Consider the following 23,035-nt stretch of genomic DNA (forward strand, 5'->3'; position numbering starts at 1 on the left):
AGAATTAAATTTCCTTAACTTCTAGCATTCATTATCGTGTCATTTCTTGTTGTCGTCCAACAAGCTTTTAATTTATTGATGAATAATTTGTCACTAGCGGAAGCCCTATCATTCGTCAACTATTTGGCATTGACATTGGAGATGATCTCATAAAGGAATCTGTCATTAAAGTTACGAATCACCAACATTTATGTTAAATGTTATGAATCATTGTAGCTAGTAGTTCTGTGAACAGTAGACCTCACGCAGTTTTCTCATCCACAAGTATCTAATGTCACCTGTTCTAGTTGATTCAGTTGAATCTAATTTACAGTTGAATCATAATTGACTCTTAAAAACTGTTATTTGTTTTCTCCAAGATAAAAAACTCACTCATGTTAATAAACACAGTTCACGTTTGAATTTGTATCCCATCTGATAATTTATCCAGTTCCGTGATAATCTTTCCATCTGATAAAAATATTTATCAACTATTTTAAAATTAATTTTTTCAAACAATAATATTATAATTTCTTCAGCATTATTCAGTTAATTTGATAATTTTTCATTTTATTTTCAATCACCTATTACATTTTTTTTTCAAATGTGAAAATATTGATATTGATGGGCACGCATCATAAAAAATAATGAAACCCTACCTTATAGAAATAGACACGGGCAGACATCTGTGTAATGCATGCAATGAATAATCCACTTGTCAGCTGATTGATTATGAATAATTCTATAGTCTGATTGATACTATCTTCAAATTAGAATATATATATATATATATATATATATATATATATAATATATATATATAGATATATATATATATATATATATATATAATAGATTATATAATATAGTGATATCAGAGTATGGAGTAATTCGTTTTCTTCTCATATTATCCTTAAAATGCAAAATTTCAAAAAACCTTGTGTATACATCGACGCGCAGTTGAAAAAGGAATATTCCTTCCAAATCTCATCGAATTCTATCAACGCATTTGGCCGTAATCGCGTTATATACAGGCAGACAAAAGAAAATCCGAAAACACAGACCTAGAATCTAGAGTTAAAAGAGAAATAAACCATTCGGTCAATTATTGTGTTATGGAAGCAATCCTGTTTGTTTCTATGTTTGCATGAATACGGTTAATAAATTAGCCGACCGCGTTGGCGTTTTGTCAGTTTTACATACAATTATCATATAATTATATTTCGAATTTATTTTCATTTTCCTGATTCCGGGAAAATGAACCATAAACAAACTTTTTTTAAAAATAGACAATAGGTTTCAATAGGTTTTCCTCACCTCTCCATCTCATCTTTCTCATCCCCCTATCCAATTCAAATATGTAATAAATTGATCAAATAATAATAAAAACAAAGACACTAAGAGCAGAAATTGACTCATTTTTCGTTTGACTTGTAAGAAACCAATAATTGATTAACATACAGCTAAACCTCTTTTATAATTATTGCAATTTCAATATTTACACCGATATCTATTCTGGTTCATGATGACAGATAGAATTGAAGTAATTATTCTCTATATATAGAACACAGTGGCATATTTCTCATACAATTGTTTTGCTTGTTTGTTTAAATTGAATGAAAGGAAGAAGTTAATTCATTCATTCATTCTTGGTTCTCTAGACCATATTTATATGAAAAATAGGCCAAAGGAAGAGGCCCGCCGACATCCCACTATCCCTTTCACGAGTAAAAATTTACTGTGTAGTAGAAATTCCGCTGTAGTAAGAAAACTTATCTGTGCAGTGTATAATCAATAGTTTAAGTTTATGTTTATGTGAAATAATAAATGTTTTTTTTAATCTGTATAATTTTTGAGAATTTGTAACTTTTAGTTTAGTATTATTCACATTGCATCTTTATGATTGCATTGTATCTTGTATTTGTATGATTTTTTCTGTGTGGAAATAAATTTTAATTTTAATTTGAGTAGTGCGTCAATATTATCAACGTTTTAAGCTGTTTACGGTACTTGATAAGATAATCTTAATTCATAAGTCAATCATTATTGAACGAGTGGATACAATTGAGTAAAAGTGAGTAAGAGTAAGTTATCTTCAAAGGTAAAGCGTATCAATACTCTCTGTTACTACAGTAGTTATATGATTAGCACAATCGATAGAGTCAGGCGCGATAGACTTATTGATACGCGAAAATCTAGTACTGTACTATACTTTCTGTTTCTCCACTGCATTCTTCTAAAGAAAACTGATAGTACTAATAGAGAGATCAAATAGTACAAGAAGTCGTATCATAGATGAAAATAATTTATGAAGTTTAATATTGTCCCCGACATTATGTACGATGCATGAAAACCCTTCAAAATCTCAATGATTTGAAAATCTACTTTGTAAACATATTTAAGGACTGAAAATTTTGTGAAGTGAAGAACTACAAGACTTAACCTATTTCGGACTATGTGTAACCTTATCTAAATTTGGGAGAGAAATAGCATAAGGTTATTATTTTTTTCTCTTCCGGATGAATAACGAATGAATGGAAGAAAGAAAAAGAAAGAACGGAGAAAATTCAAAGACCAAACAAGTTATACAAAAATCAAATCCCATTTTATTAGAAACATGACAAGCAGAATAAATAAAAGTGTAATGATTTTAAATGTGGATATGAATGCTTCATCATAGATGATCAACCATGGATGGACATAATTTTTCAATGAAATATGTTACTGAGTTGCAGTCAGACTTTGAATATTATGAATAATCAATACTAGAGTATTGGAGTATATTTTAAAGAACGAGCATAGATGATTAGATGAGATACAATTATGATGTGATAAATGAGATGATTCGAGGTCATAGTTTGTGTTGAATGCTAGAATCAACCATGTTGCCCGTAGTGGGGTGGTCTGTGGTGAGGGGGGTGCTGAGGTCTGGTCCTATGTCTGGCCACTCTCACAAGGGGGGTGAGAGCGCCCCCCTCGTCACCAGCAGCTGATGCTAAATACGCTTCAATTGCATCTACCTCTGGCGGTGGAGCTGCTAAAGCTGCAAACACCAACGCTAGTACCATCTGAAACATTACAGAAATAATTGGTTTGAAAGATAGCCTTTGTAACGAAGAGCTCCATTCCAAAACCTGCTAAGTCATTTTTTTCCAATTTCTGTTTTTCAGGTTTTATTTCATCAAAGCATATGACTTTTTCATTTGCTAGTGTGTTTCTTGCCAAAACCTGCTTCTTGAAGCTGTAATAACCATTCAAAAATTAATTTTTTTCAAAAACCTGTCAAGTCAACTAGTCGTTTTTTTCCAATTCATGCCAAGTTACTGCGCATGCGCAGTTTTATTTCTACAGAAAATGGTTGGATAATTGAAAAACACCTTTGAAAATAATACATAGGCCTATTATTCTTCTAATAATGAATTAACTTCCAGCGGAAATTCATTGGACAGAGCATACAGTGATTCAGCAACAGTTTTCCCAATTTGCCAACAAATTATGTTTTTGACTTAGCAGGTTTTGGAATGGAGCTCTTCCTTTCATGGAAAGGGGAATCCAGCTCTTAGTAAAGGCAACATTAAGTGCCGTTTGCACTGTGCCAGTTTAAACTGGATTGAATCGATATCAAGTCTCGTTTGTTTTGATTTGGTTCAATTTTAGTTCAAGCCACCATCTGAAGCTTTGTTATCCTATACTATTAAACGAGCAGCTTCTGTTTTATATGTTTAGAAATTTGGATTTTTAGATGTTTAGATGTTTATATGTTTGTATTTCACCGGATCTCGAAAACGGCTCTAACGATTCTCATGAAATAAAGAACATAGTAGATTTATAATAATTATAAAGATTCGATTGCACTAGGTCTCATCCATGGGAAAACTTGCTGAAGGACATTTGAAAGGATAATTATTATTCATCCTTGGAAAAACAGATGATAATAATTATTTCGTCGTCTGTTGGTGATGAGTGAGTGAGCGAGTTCATGTGTGTGGGACTGTGTCAAAATTATGACTCAGCTGTTGAACTTTAGTAATATGAACTTTTCAATCAGGTACTTAGTGCTGGTTGCAAAAAAGCCGGGTTATTTTCAATCCTGATTAATTCCAGTAGATCCATCTTTTTGAAATTGTCTTTTCTGATTTGGTTCACGTGAAGTTAATCAGGATTAATATTTAACCGGCTTTTGTGCAACTGGGCCTTTGTGAGGGAAATTTTTGCATTCCTCTGGGAATTAACTTAATTTACTGTGATTAGATATAACATTTCTGTATGAATGTTATGATAATTTCTTCTTTCGTAATAAATTGTTTATGCTTCTGTACTCCAGAGCGAAGCTCGGTCCCCGATATTTTAAGTTTAAGCTTTGACTGTGTAAACGACTCTAAAGATCGCTTTCTCCAAAGTTGGTTGAACTATTAAACTCGGTTAATCAAAGTATGGACGCATTTTTACTTTCCTTGCCCTACTACCATAGGTAAGGAAAGTATTGCTTTCCAAAAAAAATTAAGGTACCCCAATTTCAAGTTTTCTATACGTTTCAAGGTCCCCTGAGTCCAAAAACATGATTTTTGGGTATTGGTCTGTGTGTGTGTATGTGTGTATGTGTGTATGTGTGTATGTGTGTGTGTGTATGTCTGTGAACACGATAACTCCATTCCTAATTAACCGATCGACTTGAAATTTTAAACTTAAGGTCCCTATACCATGAGGACCCGACAATAAGAAATTCAATAAAATTCAATTCAAGATGGCGGAAAAAATGGCGGATAATTACTAAAAAACCATGTTTTTCACGTTTTTCTCGAAAATGGCTCTAACGATTTTCTTCAAATTTATATCATGGATAGCTATTTATAAGCCCCATCAACTAGCATAAGTCTCATTTCTGAGAAAATTTCAGGAGCTCCGTAATATTCTTGAGAAAAATGGCGGAAAATGACTAAAAAACCATGTTTTTCACGGTTTTCTCAAAAACGGCTCCAACGATTTTCTTCAAATTCATACCATGGATAGCTATTTTTAAGCCCTATCAACTGGCATAAGTTTCATTTCTGAGAAAATTTCAGGAGCTCCGTAATATTCTTGAGAAAAATGGCGGATAATGACTAAAAATCCATGTTTTTCACCGTTTTCTCGAAAACTGCTTTAACGATTTACTTCAAATTCATACCATGGATAGATATTCATAAGCACTATCAACTGGCATGAGTCTCATTTCTGGGAAACTAATGGGGGGTCCACCCCATCCTTGAGAAATGGACTTTGTAACCTCCTTCTCGTGCATGAGGTAGGTAGGTAGAGCAGTTCATAAAAAGAACACATAGTCGAGATATTTCATCTGTAGAACAGCTGTTTTGACGACTTTAAAAAAATGACGACTAAAAAAATCATTGAATTTCACAATTTACACAAAGGAAAAAGTACTCTGAAAACAATTATATATACACATATACAAAAGTCTGATCGTAGTTTCGAATATGAGCAAGGAAAGTTGTGTGAGTGTACCACACCAGATTTTTATTATAATGTGTATCAATTGAGTCAGCTGATAGTTCAAGCTACAGTTTTAGTTCAACTTTTTTGGAGAAAGAGATCGAATTCAATTGGGAAAGAGAAACAATTTAATTGGAAATTGTACTGTTCCTCATAGCGAATGAAATATCATGTATCACCCAATGCTGTTCAAGCTATTTTACTCTTATCTATTTAAACAGATAATCTTTAAAAACAATTTTATAATCTACAAATTATTAGTAGAGCTTCAAATTAATGAAGATCTCATCGGGAATAACAATCCAAAAATCAATTATAATAATAATCGGGGATTCTTGAATAATCAAATTATTACTGATGTATTTGTCTATAGTGAGGTCCACGTTATAATGGCAGTGGAGAAAGATAGGAGAACAGTGTTGCCCATTCTCTGCCTTGCCACTGTTTTCCATAGAGGATACAGATATCGGTAGAAAGGGATAGCGCTATCTGCTTTGTCATAATGATGGATAAGGATAGCAATATCAATGTTAATCAAATACTGCCATTATGACGTGGACCCCACTATAGAGTGATCTTGAAACATGCCTAGGCCTACTTGGAAAATCAAAGTGAAATACACTGCACTTTATTTTAGACTGTGAGCTGGTTAAATTCTGTACTTATCGGTCTTAAGCAGATCGGAGCGCAGTAATTTCAACTATTCATCGAAATTTTCCAGGCTCAGTTTTTCCTATGTGGTCATAATTATACTAGTAGTTCTGTGAACAGTAGACCTCGCGATCAGTAAGTTACATTGACCTGTTGTTATGTTTTCTCAAAAATTATTAAACAATTTATCAATTTAAAATGTCTAGAAAAAATCCTAAATAAATATAGAGCTTTCTGTCCTATCGTACCGTGACTTGTCCCGGAATGTGAGTGTGAGCGCTGTTATCAGGTCTGGCTGCAACTGTCTACAACGTTGATGGAAAGACACATTTTCAAGATGTTCGATGTTTTTGAACGGGTAGTATTATAGTCCACTAGACAGCTGATTTATGATGAATAATTCTATAGTCTGATTTTTACGGTAATATTGGCGTATGAAGGAGGCTCCTTTTTCCTTTTATATTATACTTGAAATGCAAAATTTCCAAAACCTTGTATATACGTCGACGCGCAATTTAAAAAGGAACATACCTGTGAAATTTCATGAAAATCTATTACCGCGTTTCGCCGTAAATGCGCAACATAAAAACATATAAACATTAAGAGAAATGCCAAACCGTCGACTTGAATCTTAGATCTCACTTCGCTCTGTCAATTATGATTGGAATGTTGTGTACAATAAATGAAATAGATAAATTTAAAGAGCGCTATATGACTATGGAGATGTCAAAAATGAGAAAAGACAAAGCCATTCACGATGCACTCATTTCAAGAGTCGTATTAGAAGCTTTGAATCAATCTAATCAATAAAAGCTTATACATCAGTAGCCTACGCTAGGTTTTCAACAGGAAAGAGAAATAATGTGTAAACGAATAACGTGTGTGCGAGAGTTGAAGAGACCAGCCCAATAGATAATAAATTAATAAACAAATTAAATAAATAAATAAACAATGAGGAATATGTTTCTGGAATGTTCACTAACCTATTTCCATCACTAGACATTATTGACTGCTAAGAATACTCCATACTTTTAATATATTGGAATACTTTTGAAAATATAATGACAGTCACGACTGTGGACGTTATACTGGACCAAATATTGCATTAAGTTCCAACTAAAACTTTAGTTAGCATTCACCTACCCTAGCGACTGATTGGAAGATGGTGCTTTACTATAACTCGCCCCTAGTCTACTAATGCATTGATTAGTCTCTTCCATTAGCTTTCCAAAAAAAAATTCTACCAAACGTGCAGATATTTATTCGATTTAGAAGACACTGTACGTATAGTACCTACTAAACACTTTAACTGACTGATTCAGTAGTAAGGTAGCTATTTTCTGATCATAATCCTTATAAAGCTACTAAAAGGGTTGCAATGATGTATCTTTGACTTGATTTCTACACAAATAAGATGAATCGATTTAGAATCTTCTTCGCACACAGGCCCATGTAGCCCAAGTGAAGAATAGCCTATTCATTCTCAGAATTATTAATACTATTATTCAAACATGTTTGTATCATTGAGGAGAAAATAAATGAATTGAATTGAATTGTAATACAAAATTACAAATTAAAAATCTCTTAATTAGAATTAAAATTCTGAATAAGATTTAGAAGGTGGTTCTAATTAAAATTCTCTGGAGAGTCTATTCACAAGAAAGTAGAGCTTTAGACAGCGGGTATTCAATCTTTCGCTTAGAGTTTAGAACATATCCCTAGAAAAGCAAATTAATCAGTCTTTCCTTATTTTTATGAGTCAGCTATTTCAAAATTCACACACTTTTTAAAATTTTACAATAATTATCCTTGAATCTGATCTTTAACTTCCAAATAGATTATCTTATGGAATACTTACAGCAATGAAGAAAATCTGGCGCACCATGATGCTACCTGATGTGGTAGATGAAAATCCAATGATTCTACTTCCCTTGACGAGACGTCAAGCAGTTTGTGAGAATGAATCATGCTACCAGATCTTATATAGTAATTTTTATCAGATATTAAATTGAAGACGGGATTGGATCATTGGAGGTCGCTTGAGCTAATCGGGAGCGATAAGGGGATAATTATTCAAAGATTCCGAACTAGATGACCGAAAGGGTAGGCCTTCCAGCGATGGGAAAGAAAAGGTAAGAAACAGGATAATCTCGAGAGTAAAACATTGAGAAAGTATTGTGGAAGTGGAGAGAGAGAGAGAGAGAGAGAGTGAGAGAGTGAGAGAGAGTGAGAGAGGCTATTGACTCTGGGTGGTGCCTACCACAACAAAAATAATCGAGATAGCCTGCAGGCCAAAGAACATAATATACACACACTCACACACACCTAACAAGAACCAGTTGGAGGCTCTCCTCGTTGGCGAATTCTTGGAAATAGAACTTTTTTCCTGTTGCTTTCAAAAACAAGATTTGATCCATTGATTACACCATTCACGATTCGCCAATATCCAACTATTAATACTTCAACACCAAAATACTATAAGGTCGGATCAATCTTGCTGACTATCCAGTACTGAACTCATGTATTATTATATTTTAGATGTTGGTTAAATTAAATATGAATATAAATTAGAGCTACTTGACCGCTAAGAAACATTATAGGGTTTTCATTGAGGATTTCCAAACGTTGACAGCTGATTGCGGTCGTATATAGTTGAAGCACAAAATAAGGAAAGACAAGTAAAAATAAGGAAAGTTTAGCTCTTTACTCCGTGGTTGAAGTGTCAAATTGGTTCTCATCTATGCAATACTAGCCTGCCGGCTCGTTTAGCTCGCCTTATCCGTCAGAATCATCTACAAATGAGACTTGCTCCCTTGTGTCAAATATTTTATAGGTAAATTAATTCATTATTAAGTGATATTATACATCAAATTCAAGAAATTTTTCAATTCTCTTTCTCCACAACCCTACGACTAGTATTTGCTTTTCTAATGCACAGTAATTGGAGAGTAACCCTGAAAGATCAATGAAGTAGATTAGATATAATGATAATAATAATATCGAGTGACCTGGCTGGCTCAGGTCTGGTGTCAGAGTTTTCAGGTCGCAGCTGATCAATTTCAGGGCCTCTGAAATGACCTAACGACTGCTTTTCAGGCAGCCGGGATCTTCAGAGTCGATGATACAATATAGTGCATGATATCGGAGTATGGAGGAAATTCCTTTTCCTTTCATATGCAAAATTTCAAAAATCTTGTGTATACATCGACCCGCAGGTGGAAAAAGAATATTCCTGTCAAATCTCATAGAATTCTATCAACGCGTTTGACCCTAAATGCGTTACATACATACAAACAGACGAAAGAAAATCCGAGTAGTTAAAACATAGACCTCACTGCGTTCGGTTAATGAGTTGAAATCCATGGAAGTGTATCGATTCTTCTGTGATGTGTAATATGTAATGTGTATAGCACATTACCCTGAAAGTATAATAATTCCAAAATATTTTCAATGCCACCAGAAAGTATGAGAGCTGTTTACATACTAAAGCATTAACTGGGAGCTATACACATAGAGTTTCTCTGTAGCATAATCTTCTCCTTACTCTATTACGCTGTCCAAAATGTTCAAATTGTTACTTGAGGAATTTTACTAATCTTGAAACGGTTAGAATGAGAAATTGTGAATGATACCGGTACGTCCAAAATCGGAGTTTTTGCAGCGGTCTGTGAGTTCTAATATTTTAGAAAACTACGGATGTCGGATACTCGGAAATGTTCATTTGGTGATTTGTTGTCCAGGCTTAGCTAAGATCCAACAATGTTTTCCTAATCGGGTTTCAAGTTTCAAGACTATAAGGCAAAGATAAACCTGAATTTGTTGTTTTTCTTTTCCATCAGTTTCTTCTAATACTTATCTGAAAATTTTGTGAAGTGAACAACTACAAGACATATTTCGGACTATGTGTAACCTTATCTAAATTTGGGAGAGGAATCGCACAAGGTTACCTTATTCTTTCTGTCCCTATCATTTTTAATGATGTACTTATTGTATGAATCAATAAGGGATACAAATATCTGAGGTCTAAAGATTGAGTTTTAAGAGAACTTAAAACTTAAGCACAAAATCGGCGTTCTCCTGCGTTTCCCCGTGTTTTCACAGCTTTTTTTGAGAATTAATTTCCAGAAAATTCTCAAATTTGGTTAACTAGTTCACCTAAAGCCCATAAGTTTGATAAGAGAGCTTCAAAATCGCGCCAGAAATTCACTCTCATATCAGGAGTGCTTGTCAAATCCTGTGGGAGTGTATTACCATAGAGAAACAATAGCGTAAGCTATTGTTAAGCTAACTATAGCTTAAGTTAGAAACTATAGCTATTGTTAGAAACAGTACTGAAAATATTGTGAAGTGAACAAATACAAGACTTAACATATTTCGGACTATGTGTAACCTTATCTAAATTTGGGAGAGGGATAGCATAAGATTACCTTATTTTTTCTCTCCCTATCATTTTTGATGATGTACTTATTGTATGAATCAATAAGGGATAAAAATATCTGAGGTCTAAAGATTGAGTTTTAAGAGAATTTAAAAATTAAGCACAAAATCGGGGTTCTCCAGCGTTTCCCCGTGTTTTTTGAGAATTAATTTCCAGAAAATTCCAAAAAAAAATGTATCTTCTCTCTATGGTGTAACCCTAGATACTATAACCCTAGTATCTTATGAAATCTTACCCAGTCTTAATGAAGCTGCAGAGTCAAGAATTATTGTATTCCAGATATTGTGTCCAAATTAACTCAACACAATTAACGGCTGCAACCAGGCCCGGCCCCAGGGGTGGGCGGACCGGGCGGCCGCACAGGGCGGCAGATTTTTAGGGGCGGCAAATTTTAAGGAACAGAACATTTTTAAATGCAAATAAATAATAAATTTCATGTGAATAGTAAAATTGTATAAGAATCTTTTCCAAACTCAAGCTAATAAAGACATATATCTAAGATATGTGGACATATATATAAGATATCTTGAAGAACTAGAGAAGGAATTTTTCTATGCAAAGGTCAGACGAGTTCTACTTAATTAAACAAGTGTGATGAACAAACTCGTGTTGTAGCAATTGTAGTTTTGATTACTTAGCAAGTTAAATCGGCCCAATACTCTGTTACAGTCTCTTGATTTAGAACTACCGTCTTAATTATGTTTTCTTATTGTGTACCATATCTGTTCCCAACGTAAAATGGTGTTACGAGTGGGTACATTTTCATTTCTCGCAAGATTGGAATGACGACGAAACTCGCGCTGAACTGTAATGATACTCTCATTATTAAGCACAAAACTGTCGTAAGTAAACACACGATGTTGCACATTCCACGAATCCATGATACCGATTAAACAATGACTAGAAAAAATGGTATGATCTACCGAACACATGTTCACTTCAGCTGGCCCAATCAGACTACCCAAATCCGAATACTATCTGTTCTAAAAACATCCACCCTTCCTGCCGCACCCAGTATAAACATAAAGAGAAATGCCAAACCGTCGACTTGAATCTTGGACCTCACTTCACTCGGTCAATAGATAAATATATAAAGTATATTTATATATAGGTGAATAGGCCTGCAACTGACTTGCTAATTCTATGTGTTGATGCCTTCCTGTTGAAGAACAATGTCCAACCACCTGTTGGAGAAACCTGATTCTACCTGCAAAGAGCCATCCTCTCTTATGTCAGAACCCTTTAGTCCCAGAAAGTGCTGGTTCCAAAAATTGTTGATCTCAAAGATTCTAGCACCTTTTCATTCATTTGTTTGATGTGATGTTCTTAATGTATGTTTTAGTGTGTGAATTAGTATTGTATTTGAGCAATTCAATATTCTATTTCACTTTACAGTTTGATAAAAACATATAGAAATAAGTGGTCAGATCATGTCCTTAGAATGCCTGAAGATTGTTTCCCATTGAATGCCCTACTCAACAAGCCAATAGCATAGAGTAACAATAGCGTAAGTAGATATCCCATGGTATAGGGCGTTTATGTCGCAACTTTTACTGTTATCCCAAGCCGATTACTGTCGATTATTGTTGATTTTTACTGTTTTGACCGGGTAAGAGTGTATGAACGGCACAATATGAGAGACTAACAGCGTCATAAAGCTTCACGGGAAAGAACTACGTGGGCTATCGGCTTGAGATAACAGTAAAAGTTGCGACATAAACGCCCTATGCTATGGGATATCTACTTATGCTATTGTTTCTCTATGCCAATAGGCAGAAGCAGTATTGGTAGACCGAGGAAGAGATGGACTCCGGAACAGGCTTGAAAAGCCTAATCCATGACGATGATGATGATACTTCACTTTACTCTGATCACACGTCAGAGTACGATATCTCTTTTTCTACGCTTCCGCTTATCCTCTTGAAAACTTTATGGAAATAACTAGATTATTAACTTCAAATAACTTACACAACAAACCAATGACTGGTTTTCAGTTGTATCATATAGAAACAATAGCGTAAGTTATTACGTTGTTATACTTATGTTATCGTTTCTCTATGGTTGTATTTTCCAATGTTACCAGAGGTGTCCATTGACTTTGAATTCAACATAAAGGGTTTATTGATTTCTTATTCACACAGTTCACAGTTTTATCTATCTTCTATGTGTTTATTGTGAAATGTTTCAATTTTGAGCTCGAATTTATGATCTGGATGAAAAGAGCAGTGGACTTTGGTAATAAATTAATGAAACAACTAAGAGTGTTATTTCTGAATCTAACCCAATCATACATAAAGTTTCAAATGATTGTTGTACATTCAAAATTGATCAGAAATCAATTTCATCGTTATTCAATCACTTCATCGTTTATTCAATCTTATGAATTTTTCGCCTGAATAAAGTTAACCATACATTTTATACTCGTGTATTTATGATACTGTACAGTTCAACTCGAGAAATGAAAGTGTTTTAAAGGTTCTTTATGTAATTAACAATAAGCATAATTAGCCTCCATTCAATCAAGCCACTGAAGACCGAATGATAGGCAAAATCATAGAATCTCTCCAATCAGGCTACGACATCTTCTTGAATACTTTAGCCTCCATTCAATCAAGCTACTGAAGACCGAACGATAGTCGAAATCATAGAATCTCTCTAATCAGGCTATTACATCTTCTTTTATTATTATATTAATTATGTTTAGAATGTTTCTTATGTTTCCATCATCAATTAATTTTCTGATCATATTAGTCTTATAACTAATATCTGCTTGTAAAAGGTATTTATATTTTCGTACCTTGTCCATGCCTTTATCATTGAAAGTGTTCATGAGAAAACACATTTTCATAGTTGAGAAACTTGTGTATCATCTAACCCGACTTCCAGAGGCGTTTCATCAATTTACGTGAATACAGGATAAAGGTCTCTTCACACTAGCTGCGCTACGCTGGAATACGTCCTATCTCTCAATATTAAATCCTAGCTACGACCTTAATATTGGAAGATAAGATGGCTACGTCTTCCGAAGACGTACTTCAGCGTAGCGTAGCTAAGTGTAACAACACTTAAACCTTAGCATCGATAGACATAATATTATTAAAAAGATTGAATACTCCAAAACATAATCTATTGAGGAAGGCTTGAGTTTTCCTAAATTTTGAATAGATGATAATTATTTATGCCTTATCCCATATATTTTTTTGTGATACGGGAAGTTTCTAGTTTTTTATTATCAACTCATATACCAAGATGTTTTACTCACAGCAAAGCACTTGAGAGCACAGTGACTCTTCAGTCTATAAGACTCTTTCATTACAAAATAAGAAGGAAAAATAATTCACTGAGATTTTATTTATGTTGAGAAAAATACATAAAGAATATATATAGTCAGTGAAGTTTTTCTCACAAATGATGGAAAGTGAAGGAGCTATTCATTCAAGAGCCACTTCAAACTGCTAATAATTGACTAAACGAATGCAATAATATATATTGTTCAAATATTAAATATTCAATTGTGGTACGGTACCTACCCCTTCATTCATTGCTCGTTAGACGTTTCTCCATCTATGACTGCTCCTTGGGCACTATTTTTTAGAGACTTCTCGAAATAGTACTCAATGAAGGACCTCCAGACTCCCGCCACGTTAAACCATTACTTTTTCAAGCTCAGCGCATGAATTGGTTGTAAAACGTTCACTTCTTCACGTCACAAGAAGTTGAAAAATATATTTAATGCAAAATAACAATCAATGTGATTCAAGTAGCCTACTTGAAGTAGGTATAGGTAAATTAGCTATTCATAGTGCTCAATTAAGTATGAAGAAGAAATAATTAAGAATGAAAAAGACTAAGAAATTGTCAAAAACCACAGATTTATTGATACTTAGAAAGTATCAATAAAGGATGATATAATTGTTTGATAAAACCACAGATTTATTGATGCTTAGAAATATCATCCTTTATTGATACTTAGAAAGTATATGGATATAAAATACTTTCTTAAAATATAAATATATATAAATACTTTCTAAGTATTAATAAATCTGTGGTTTTTGACAATTTCTTAGTCTTTTTCATTCAATATTTCTCTGAAACTTCAAGAGTAATAATAGAATATAACAAAATCGGAATGTAGGCTACTGGACTGGTTTACTATAGAACTAGTTTAATTTTTAATGAGTGATCAAGTAATAACAGATCATAGACCTCAAGACAAAATAACTAATAATATACAGCTTAGGGCATATAAATGAAATAAGATTCAATTTATCTTTGAATTGAGCTGTCTTTAAGTTATGAGAGATAGGCTAAGGTTATGAGAGATTAAAAAGTAAATTCCTGTCGATTTTTTTTGGTGGGGAGTCCCTTTGCGTCGGAAAAGTCCCACCTTACTTGAATATATATTTATGCCTAGGCTTAATATTCAAGCCGTCATTGGGTCTTGCGACTGCACAGAGAAGATAGAGAAGAAGAGAGAATATTCTACTTTGTGGCGACTGTCATACTTCAGAGATTAAATAAGTACCTGCTTTTATTGCTCCATAAGAAATTTGTCAAAATGTATTTGAATAATTATTCTTTGATTTCACTTTCCATTCAATTCAATTCAATTTATTTTTTATTCACGTATCATACAATTTTAACAACACAATTACAATTATAAAATGAATATTAGAACCCACATAGACTATAAGTCCGTGTGTGGGAGCAGTTCTTAAGATTAGTTGTGTTCAATGAAAAATATTGGGCTATAAGTATAAGATACTATATTATATAAAAAAAATCAATTTGAATTTGAGAAGGAAGAAAAGATAGATCCATTGGAAGAAAATTAGACAATCGGCTTGTAATAGTACCTATTTTTATAATTGATTAATAATTATTATTTTCATCACACCAGAAGAGCCGGAATCGCTTTTTGCAAAATGTATTTGGTAAGAAAAACAGATTAAAATTTGAATTTCAATCACATTTTAAGGTGATTTGATTAAATTCTCTGTATCCTGCCATCCAACATACATTAACCATTCAGAAATTCTGTGCTTTAACACTTCAGTGACTCGGCCCGCCCCAGCCTCAACTATTTCTGGAGGAAGGTTTCTATACAGCCATTGCGAAATGTAAAATGAATTATGCCTTTGCAAACTGATACTAATAGTAGGATTAAATGAACGTGACATTGTTTGGTTTCTGGTTAGATGACTGTGTTGAATCTCTCTGAAAAAAGTGTCCTTATTATTGAAAATGTAAATTACTAAAGTTTTACAAGCTGCTAATTGATGAATCAATGTGAACACTTTTTGAACGACAGCAGTCTAATTTAAAGTAGGCCTACCCATAAAAACAAATCCTACTACCAATATGATGAAGCGCTTTTCAGACTATTGTCCTCCAACAGCAGAGTCTCTTCAGAAGTAGTGTTGTCTCTTCAACAGTCAGTATCGACATAATATATGCGAGTATATGAAAGCGCTTCACCACCATAAGTAGCCTACCTATAATAACGTTCATGAATATTAACATGTAATTAGACTGCTGTCGTTGGAACAGTGCACAATTAATTGAAAATCAATTTCAAATTTTCTGAACATTATGAGAGAGAGCTCTGAATTATTCGATTTAAATCGAATAATATTATTATTATTATATTATTATATTATTATTATTATTATTATTATTATTATTATTATTATTATTATTATTATTATTATTATTATTATTATTATTCATGAAGTTCCATAACTTTTTCTGTTGGCATGAGTACTGGAGTAGGATTGGCTAACAGAAATTTTATGCTACAATAGAAAATAACATTTTTCGTGTTTCATTTTTACCTCAGCATGAGTTACATCACTTAGCCTTTTCTACATAGGTACTCCTAAGTCCAAACAATAACATTAGATGCAAGAATTATGGTAATCTTCATGTCTATGGATGTTCTGAAGGTTATTCCTATTCTAAATCGTATGACGTAAATCTAATGACCTACATAAATCTAATGACGTATCATTAAGTTTTCTATAATAATTACTCATACTATCAATATCTTTGATGAAAGTGGAAGTGCAATTTACTCTGCCTTTAACATATTATTTGTGGAATCAATACAAGAAAATGTTAGATGAATAAATGCGACCGCACAAAGCAACAGACAGACGTGTCTATACCTGCTTGCAGACTGAGAAAAATCAAACGGACGCCTGTGTGCATTATTGCAACATTCGAACCTGGGAGGAATTTTTCCTCCGTCTGCTTGCATACGTCCCTCTGTTAATGTGTGCGTTCGCCTTTATTCGATATCAGAAAATTAGATGTAGGCTACAAATTGTTTGAAAACTCAGATTACAGAAGAAAAACTTAGAAAACAATTTCTAAATCGTGAGAAGTAAATTTATTTATATATGTATTGATTATTTCCTAATTCATTAAAGTGATAGCATAAATCAATCACATTATATATAAATCGAGGAAGATAGAAACGTTTGTCAGTTGTGTCTTTGAGACCTTTCACAATAATTAGGGCTAGACCATATTAAGCGTTTTTTCAAGCGTTTTCAGATGGTGTTTCCAGAGTCGGCAGAGCAGGAAGCTCTCCGATTGGCTGATTGGGTTGGTTCCTCAACAAACGCTTGAAGAAACGTTTAATGTGGTCTGGCCCTGAAGGCGTCTACAAAAAGTGGTTTCTGTAGGCTACCAATTTTAATAAATCGAACACATAATCGCAGTTACTGTATTGTCTTAGGCCCGGTTGCACAAAAGCCGGTTAAATTTTAACCGTTATTAATTCCACGAGAGCCAATCAGAGAAGGCGTTTTTGAAGAGACGGCTTCTCTGATTGGTTTTCGTGGAATTGAACACTGTAAAAATTTAACCGGTTGTTGTGCATCCGGCACTTGGAGTCTACATCAACATGTAAATGGATGAGAGTAGTGTATGGTAAATGAAATACATTTTGTTATAAAAATACTGTTTAATTCGTAAACTTTTCATCTATCAGTGCGTGTTTGCTCAAGGTATATGAATGTTTCAAATGAAGTGAAGTCTTATGGGTTGTTTTTGATGATGAGAGGTGTGAAAATTTTTGGTGAACGGTGAACTGAGAAGTTAACCGTGGTGGTATCCACCGTGGTTATTGTGGCCGCCTCCGTGGTTGTTGTGACCGCCTCCATGGTTGTATCCGCCGCCTCCGTGGTTGTAATGTCCGCCTCCGTGGTGCTGTTGTCCGCCTCCGTGGTTGTATCCGCCGCCGCCTCCACCGTTGCGGGGCAGTGGTTCAGGCTCGGGGGCGGCCATTGCTGTGCAAATCAACGCCACTGCTACCTGAAATAGCACAGAATATCATTCAGCAACATTTTTTACAAAACATTTCTTCAACTTTGTCAAAAAAGGACGAGGTATTCTCTGATAATAGCACAGAAACAACACTTAATATAATTCACCAACATTTCTAATTTCGTTCTTTGAACTATTATGACGACACTACAGTTTATATTAGACTTTAGTGTCGTCATAATAGTTCAAAAAAACAAATTATTAACTCGCAGTTCGTCATGGATAGCAAAATAGATGAGTGTTTCTAATTTGTCAAAAATCAATATTAATATATTTGCTAAACTTTCATGAGACATGAGATTTAGTTACATCTTGTTACAAAGTTATCATTTTTTATAATAACCTATTTTTATTTGTTAATATATCTACAGTTTCAAAATTTGAGACTATTAGAAATGTCATTAGAATTTCAGTTTCTACACAGATATGAAGAGAGAAATCATTTTCACTTCAGATAGGTAGCCTACTGGTTAGATATTATTGTGATCTATCCATAATAAAAACACTGGGATGTTGTCAGAAATATCACTTATTTATTGTAAAATAACAAACATTGTTTCAACATCAATGGTGTCATCTTCAGTGTGTTTAATATCTCACACTGAAAATGAAACAATGTTTGTGATATTTTTGACAACAACTCAGTGTTTTCATAAATCATTTTTCATGAGACACATCGATATTGTGAAAAATTATGTCAGCGTATTATAATAAAATTATCTATAATAATCAACTTGATAGCTAACACTATAGAGAAAATATATAGAGACATATATTATATATAGACATAGAGAAATATATAATATATATTACATAGAGAAGATATATATCCCATGGTATAGATTGTTTATATTCCAAATTTCAAGACAATAATTTTTCAAACTCACGCCAATCAGGTACTGGAAACTACTGGCTATCTATTATTAATGTTGAAAGAATAAGACGTTGATGTTGTCAATACCACTATATTTGTTCGAAAACAATTTAAATTACAGAGCCAGGTTTCATGGCGATTCATTCAATTATGGGGGAATACCACTACATCTACTCCCATACAATCAATTATTATTAATGTTTTGGCCGGGTGACTGAGGAAGAACGGCATTGTATGAGAGACTACCAACCTCACATAGGTACTTTCACGAAGAAAAACTACCTACCTATACTAGGACTATGAAAAATAAATCCGACTATCGGCTTGAGTTACCAGTGAAATTTGGAACATAAGCGCCTTATACCATGGGAATCTTTGTATGCTATATTTTCTCTGTTCTGTTATTTAGAAAAGTTTTGAGAAAGTTCCATGCAGTTTTAAGGGAGATGTTCATTTACACTGCAACAGCATTGCAGAAGTTCCGTAAAAATCCGTTCAAAAAACCCTGATTTAATTGAAAATAATATATTTGTTTATTTCAAGTTATAATTAAAACCGATCACATAGAATTTATTGATAGGAATGACAAAAAATATTAATAAACCACACATTCTCATCTTTATGATTAGTCTATTTATAGTCATCTTATTCGTTTTTTAGATACACGGTGTTTGAGTATGTATCTAAAATATTGTTACTACAATATCAATCACTAGAAAACTAATATATATTTCCATACACTGGTCTGTGTTCACTAGAGATTGATAACAGTGTAACATAACAACAAAACAGGTTTTTCAATAACTCATGCAATAATATATGAGTGGTTTGGATTATTTCAAAAAATATTTCTATTCAATATTAGTAAGGTAGGTAGCCTAAGGCCTACCACAAAATTTCTCCTCCACAATTACGCACATAGAAAGTTGATAATCCGGCTACTTTCACAGTGCAAAAATAATCAAACCAATCATGAAAGTATTAACTCAAGTATAGAGTATTTCAACACAGATTGGGTTGAAATATAATAACCAACAAAATATTTCTGATAAGTATAACAAAGTCAAAAAAACATTATCAAGGTCCTAATGAAATTATACTTTCTTGAATATATTTATCAGAAGCTACTTCACTTGAAGATGTAATCTTAATTTTGTGAATACCACAATTACAGTACCACTAAAAAAAATTGTCAGGACTATGAATCGAACTCTGAACTCCTCAGAGTCAGTAGAATGACTTCATGGCTTTGCAATAAGTGAATAGAGAAATTATTCTTTATTAATAAACTATTTATGAACTATTAATAGAAATAAAATAGATCACATTTTTCAAGTAAAGTATTGATAAAATCCACCAAGACAAATGTCTTCTTTTCTATGTATATTTACATGCGTTAATAATTTGAAATTGAGTGATTTTATTTGAATTATATAATGTTCTTCGAGGTAAAGATTTTCCATTATTTGTTGTAAATAGTATTTATTATTTTCTTCTCGATGTGAGAACCCCATAGAAAAATCTCGTCCATATTAATGACATACGAAAATCAACAACATTGCATTGTCATGAAGAAACAGATAATTTAATTGTGAATTACAATGAGAATCTCTTCTCTCTCTAATTATAGAATATGAAATGGAATATTTATCTTGAAATGTATAATAATATTCATAAAATAATCCAATAGGTTTTAAAATCAATTAATACGGTAGTTGAATTTTTATTTCTTTGAATGTAAATACTTTGTATCTATCATGTTTATTTTATGACGATGCTATGCATTATTACAAATAATGTTTTCTGCAATAGATAAATCTTGAATCTTGACTTTAAGGAATTCGGGTGACTTTGACTGCTGAGGACTTCTATATTAAATATTTTTATAAAAATTATAAAATTCACTTTTCCAACATTTTTGGACAAAACTAATGGTATTCCTATTTTTTTTTAATGATAAGATGCATTTTTCTAGTATGATTCAGAGGTAGAAAAGGGTAGCGTTATCTGCTTTGTCGAATGATAGACAAGGATAGTAACACCAAATGTTAATTAGACACTGCTATTATAACGTGAAACGTTATAGGGACTGAAAATATATCGGTGGTCGTTTAACAAGTTTTTCTTTATTATATCATGCTGTATATTTCTGTATATTGTAATAGGTTCTGAAATTGATTAATGTATTGACTTTCAAGTAATTCGGGTGACTTTGACTGCTGAGGACTTATTTTATAAAAATTATAAAAGTTACTTTTCCAACATTCTTGGACAAAACCAATGGTATTCCTATTTTTTTAAATAATAAGATACATTTTTCTAGTATGATTCAGAGGTAGAAAAGGATAGCGTTATCTGCTTTGTCGAATAATATAGACAAGGATAGCAACACCAATGTTAATCAAATAACTGCTATTATAACGTGAAACGCACTAGGGGCTGAAAATATACCGGTGGTCGTTCAAATAATTCTTCTTCATTAGGCCTATATCATGCTGTATATTGCGTGGAAATTGAATAATTCATGTACAGTGCTATTTTGTTTTGTACCAATATGGGTCTTGTTGGACTCAGTGGAAATTGTCATATTGTATAAATAAATAAATTCAATAAACAAGGATAGCAGTATCAATATTAATCGATACTAATGCATTAATCTATATTAATACAATATTAATGCAATGGGTCTTCCAAGACTTGGCAATACATTGTCATTTGTGATAAAGCATCAATCAATCTACTGTCCTTTTAACGTGGGCCTCGACTATAGGGGTTGAAAGTAGTCTATATCGGTGGTGGTCCATCGAATTCAAATTCAAATATTGTTTATTCCTTCAAGTATTTACAGTGAAAAACTCAATATCACGGAATTCCTCCACAAAGACTAAACGTCTGCGTGTGGAGGAGAGTTCCATAGACAACACAAGCAGTCACTACATAAAATAATTATAATAGGAAAGATAAGCTTCAGAATAGAATAATGATAATAATGGATTAAATACAAATTTAAATAATAGTAAAGTAAGAATTAATAATACTTAATTAAGAAATAAAAGATAAAAAGAAAAATATTAACTAAACTTAGAATTGATTTTATTTCGTGTGCAGGCCAATAAATCCCAGGGAATGAAGGAGGCTGTGAGTTCGCGTCATGTATCTATTTTATAATGTAATGAATTGATAGAGGGAAAAAATCAATATGATAAATCCTTTGATAGTTCTTGATTTCTGATAGTTATCGAATATAACGTGAGCGGAGCAGAGCTTCGGCTGCCTCCCAACCAATGTGATTCAGCCACCTGTCCACACTCCTTCGGTAAACGGCTAGACTATACACCTCAGCCTCTCTTATTTCATTCGGCAAGTTTCTACATAAAATTTGAGCCAGGTAGAATGAATTCATCTCTATTAAAACACACTGTTTATTGTGATGAAATTGAGCAAATTTATTATTAATTTAATATTATTATTGTAATATAATTTTTTCAGTGTGATAGAATGGGCTAGTATGTATAGGTACTTACAATAAGAATGAAGTGTTGACGCGCCATCCTGGTTCAGTAGTGGAAACAGAGATTGTTTGCAAAATGATGAGAGGAAAGCGACTGGTTGGACACGGCGGGTGTGCCAGTTTATATATGAGCGGCTGCGATTCGCGAATAACCGCTAGCAGGTTGAAGCAGGTCGTTGACAGAATGAACTTGTAACACCAGAATCAGGGATCGGGGTGCTCCTGAGAAATGGGTGAGCAATAAAAAAAAAGACACCGAGAAAGATGAGATGGAAAGGAGTCCACTCACACACACGCACAAACCTGATTGCTGCATACGCACAAACCGGTCTGCCAGCTACAAATTTCTAAACAAAATTATCCTTTATCAATAATTACCTAATCAGGATAAATGGTTTTGGCGATATGCTAAACGTTGACCACGAATCTTGTTACCAAGAAAACAGCAACAAGGAAAGTTTGGCAAAAACTTTCAATCAATGAATAGCCCACCTACCATTTCCAAAATAGTTTATTCAAATAAACTTAATTCAATATCTCGTGAGAATTCATTCTGATTCAATTGTTAATGGAAACACTTTTGAAACAGCAACAAAAGTTACAATAAGAGAAATAAAAGTATAAATTTAAGTACCCTTTTTACTTTCCTTGCCCTATTACCATAGGTAAGGAAAGTATTGCTTTCCAAAAAAAAATTAAGGTACCCTAATTTCATGTTTTCTATACGTTTCAAGGTCCCCTGAGTCCAAAAACATGATTT

The 23,035-nt window shown here is 33.2% G+C and overlaps 1 protein-coding gene across 1 annotated transcript; it reads right to left on the reverse strand.

The window, feature by feature from the left end:
• Positions 1 to 17,508: 17,508 nt before the first annotated feature.
• Positions 17,509 to 23,035, reverse strand: LOC120349805 (abscisic acid and environmental stress-inducible protein-like). The gene is made up of 2 exons (XM_039420653.1): positions 22,289 to 23,035; positions 17,509 to 17,878 (listed from the first exon to the last, which is right to left on the reverse strand). Exons 1-2 carry the CDS (start codon positions 22,313 to 22,315, stop codon positions 17,663 to 17,665), a joined length of 243 nt encoding a protein of 80 aa, XP_039276587.1. The 5' UTR covers positions 22,316 to 23,035; the 3' UTR covers positions 17,509 to 17,662.

Source organism: Nilaparvata lugens, chromosome 2 (assembly GCF_014356525.2).
Source record: "Nilaparvata lugens isolate BPH chromosome 2, ASM1435652v1, whole genome shotgun sequence".
In the NCBI taxonomy this organism is placed as follows: Eukaryota; Metazoa; Arthropoda; class Insecta; order Hemiptera; family Delphacidae; genus Nilaparvata; species Nilaparvata lugens.